This window comes from Gymnoscopelus braueri, assembly GCF_963280865.1.
Source record: "Gymnoscopelus braueri genome assembly, chromosome: 13".
In the NCBI taxonomy this organism is placed as follows: domain Eukaryota; kingdom Metazoa; phylum Chordata; class Actinopteri; order Myctophiformes; family Myctophidae; genus Gymnoscopelus; species Gymnoscopelus braueri.
The window spans coordinates 670,001-672,500 of NC_137615.1; the positions used below are offsets into that span (position 1 = coordinate 670,001).

The following is a 2,500-nucleotide window of genomic DNA, read 5'->3' on the forward strand; positions in this document are numbered from 1 at the left end:
ACTTACTAAACTGAATATAGCCCTTACTAAACATACTTACTAAACTGAAATATAGCCCTTACTAAACATACTTACTAAACTGAATATAGCCCTTACTAAACATACTTACTAAACTGAAATATAGCCCTTACTAAACATACTTACTAAACTGAAATATAGCCCTTACTAAACATACTTACTAAACTGAATATAGCCCTTACTAAACATACTTACTAAACTGAAATATAGCCCTTACTAAACATACTTACTAAACTGAATATAGCCCTTACTAAACATACTTACTAAACTGAATATAGCCCTTACTAAACATACTTACTAAACTGAAATATAGCCCTTACTAAACATACTTACTAAACTGAATATAGCCCTTACTAAACATACTTACTAAACTGAAATATAGCCCTTACTAAACATACTTACTAAACTGAAATATAGCCCTTACTAAACATACTTACTAAACTGAATATAGTCCTTACTAAACATACTTACTAAACTGAAATATAGCCCTTACTAAACATACTTACTAAACTGAAATATAGCCCTTACTAAACATACTTACTAAACTGAAATATAGTCCTTACTAAACATACTTACTAAACTGAATATAGCCCTTACTAAACATACTTACTAAACTGAATATAGCCCTTACTAAACATACTTACTAAACTGAATATAGCCCTTACTAAACATACTTACTAAACTGAATATAGCCCTTACTAAACATACTTACTAAACATATTCCATTCATGACGATGTGACTGCTGTCACTCATCTGCTATTTGACAAAGATTATATCATCACAGAACACGGACATCCCACTGCCAAACACTTTACACATCCAGTGTGCCATAATGCATGTGTGTGTGTGTGTGTGTGTGTGTGTGTGTGTGTGTGTGTGTGTGTGTGTGTGTGTGTGTGTGTGTGTGTGTGTGTGTGTGTGTGTGTGTGTGTGTGTGTGTGTGTGTGTGTGTGCTTACCGTCTCCATAGAGGAACAGACCCAGAACCATACACAGAGGGTGAACGTTGAACTGGTGGGCGGAGCCATCCCAGGAGAAGCCTCCTCTGTAGTGGCCCATCCACACGCCCGTCAACACTACCATGGCCACGCCCACAGCCTGGGACACACCCACCAGCCAACCGAACGCTCCCAAACCACCTGCACTGACTGACTCCATCATGTCTGAGAGAGAGACATAGAGAGAGAGACATAAAGAGACAGAGGGAGAGAGAGAGAGAGAGAGAGAGAGAGAGAGAGAGAGAGAGAGAGAGAGAGAGAGAGAGATTAAGAGACAGAGGGAGAGAGAGAGAGAGAGAGAGAGAGAGAGAGAGAGAGAGACATAAAGAGACAGAGAGAGAGAGAGAGAGAGAGAGAGAGAGAGAGAGAGAGAGAGAGAGAGAGAGAGAGAGAGAGAGAGAGAGAGACATTAAGAGCAAAATTTCACGGAAATCACATGCTGCATGATTTGAGGCATGTTGTTCAAAACAGACCTATCCTGCAAACTTTGGAAGCCAATGTTAGCCAATTAGGATAGAATATGAAATATCAGACACTTCTGTCTTCATCACATGACCATAGAGATACTGTGTACCGATTTGCGTGATGTTTGGACAGAATCTGAAGGAGTTTGATTGATTGATTGATGTACTTTATTTAGTAAGACATGAGAACAACAGTACATGGAAGTACAAATTCACAATATAAGGTCTACTAAACTGGGAGTCTCATTAAGCACTAAGCTTGTTTAAGATGAGATCCCCATGCACACAGTAATATCCAAAAATGTGTTTTACAAAAGCCAGCCTCCTGGTGGCGCTCTAAAAGGCAGATAAATGCTTTGGCCTCTAGGGATTGTGCGTGCTGTTTCACGCAGGTCGGTGCAGTTATAGGTAAAAACCTGAATCGGCCTGTTATAGCGCCACCATGAGACTGTTTTGAAAAATCTGGCATTTCTTCCTCGGCCTAGTGGGAATGTGCGTGCAAAATTTCACGGATATCGCATGCTGCGTTCATGATTTGAGGCATTTTGTTCAACATAAACCAATCCTGCAAACTTTGGAAGCCAATTTTAGCCAATCAGGATGGAATATGGAAAATGGGACAGACCCGTGTTGATCACATGACTATAAAGATACTGTGTACCGATTTGTGTGATGTTTGGACAAAATCTGTAGGAGTAATATCAAAACATTCTGCAAAAATCATCCTCCTGGTGGCGCTATAACAGGCCAATCTGAAAAATTCGGGGCAGAGGTTCAGCTTTGGCATCCAGGGAGTGTGTGCGTGTGTGTGTGTGTGTGTGTGTGTGTGTGTGTGTGTGTGTGTGTGTGTGTGTGTGTGTGTGTGTGTGTGTGTGTGTGTGTTTCACAGCGAGCGGGCCAACAGTGCCGGAAATTAGCTGCTCACAGACAGACAGGTTTATTGAACAGCCTTTACTGTGTGGGTTTATAAATATATATGACCAATTATCGCAAATTATCGCTTCTGTCTAAACCTCCTAA

The 2,500-nt window shown here is 40.4% G+C and overlaps 1 protein-coding gene across 4 annotated transcripts in view; it reads right to left on the minus strand.

Annotated features, from left to right (window-relative positions):
• Nucleotides 1-2,500, minus strand: part of cyb561 (cytochrome b561) — a 15,508-nt gene that overhangs the window by 11,790 nt on the left and 1,218 nt on the right. For all 4 annotated transcript variants that reach the window (XM_080446673.1, XM_080446674.1, XM_080446672.1 and 1 more), the window contains exon 2: nt 978-1,181. In XM_080446673.1, the coding sequence (XP_080302799.1) occupies nt 978-1,181 (204 nt within the window). The remainder of the gene's footprint in view (nt 1-977; nt 1,182-2,500) is intronic.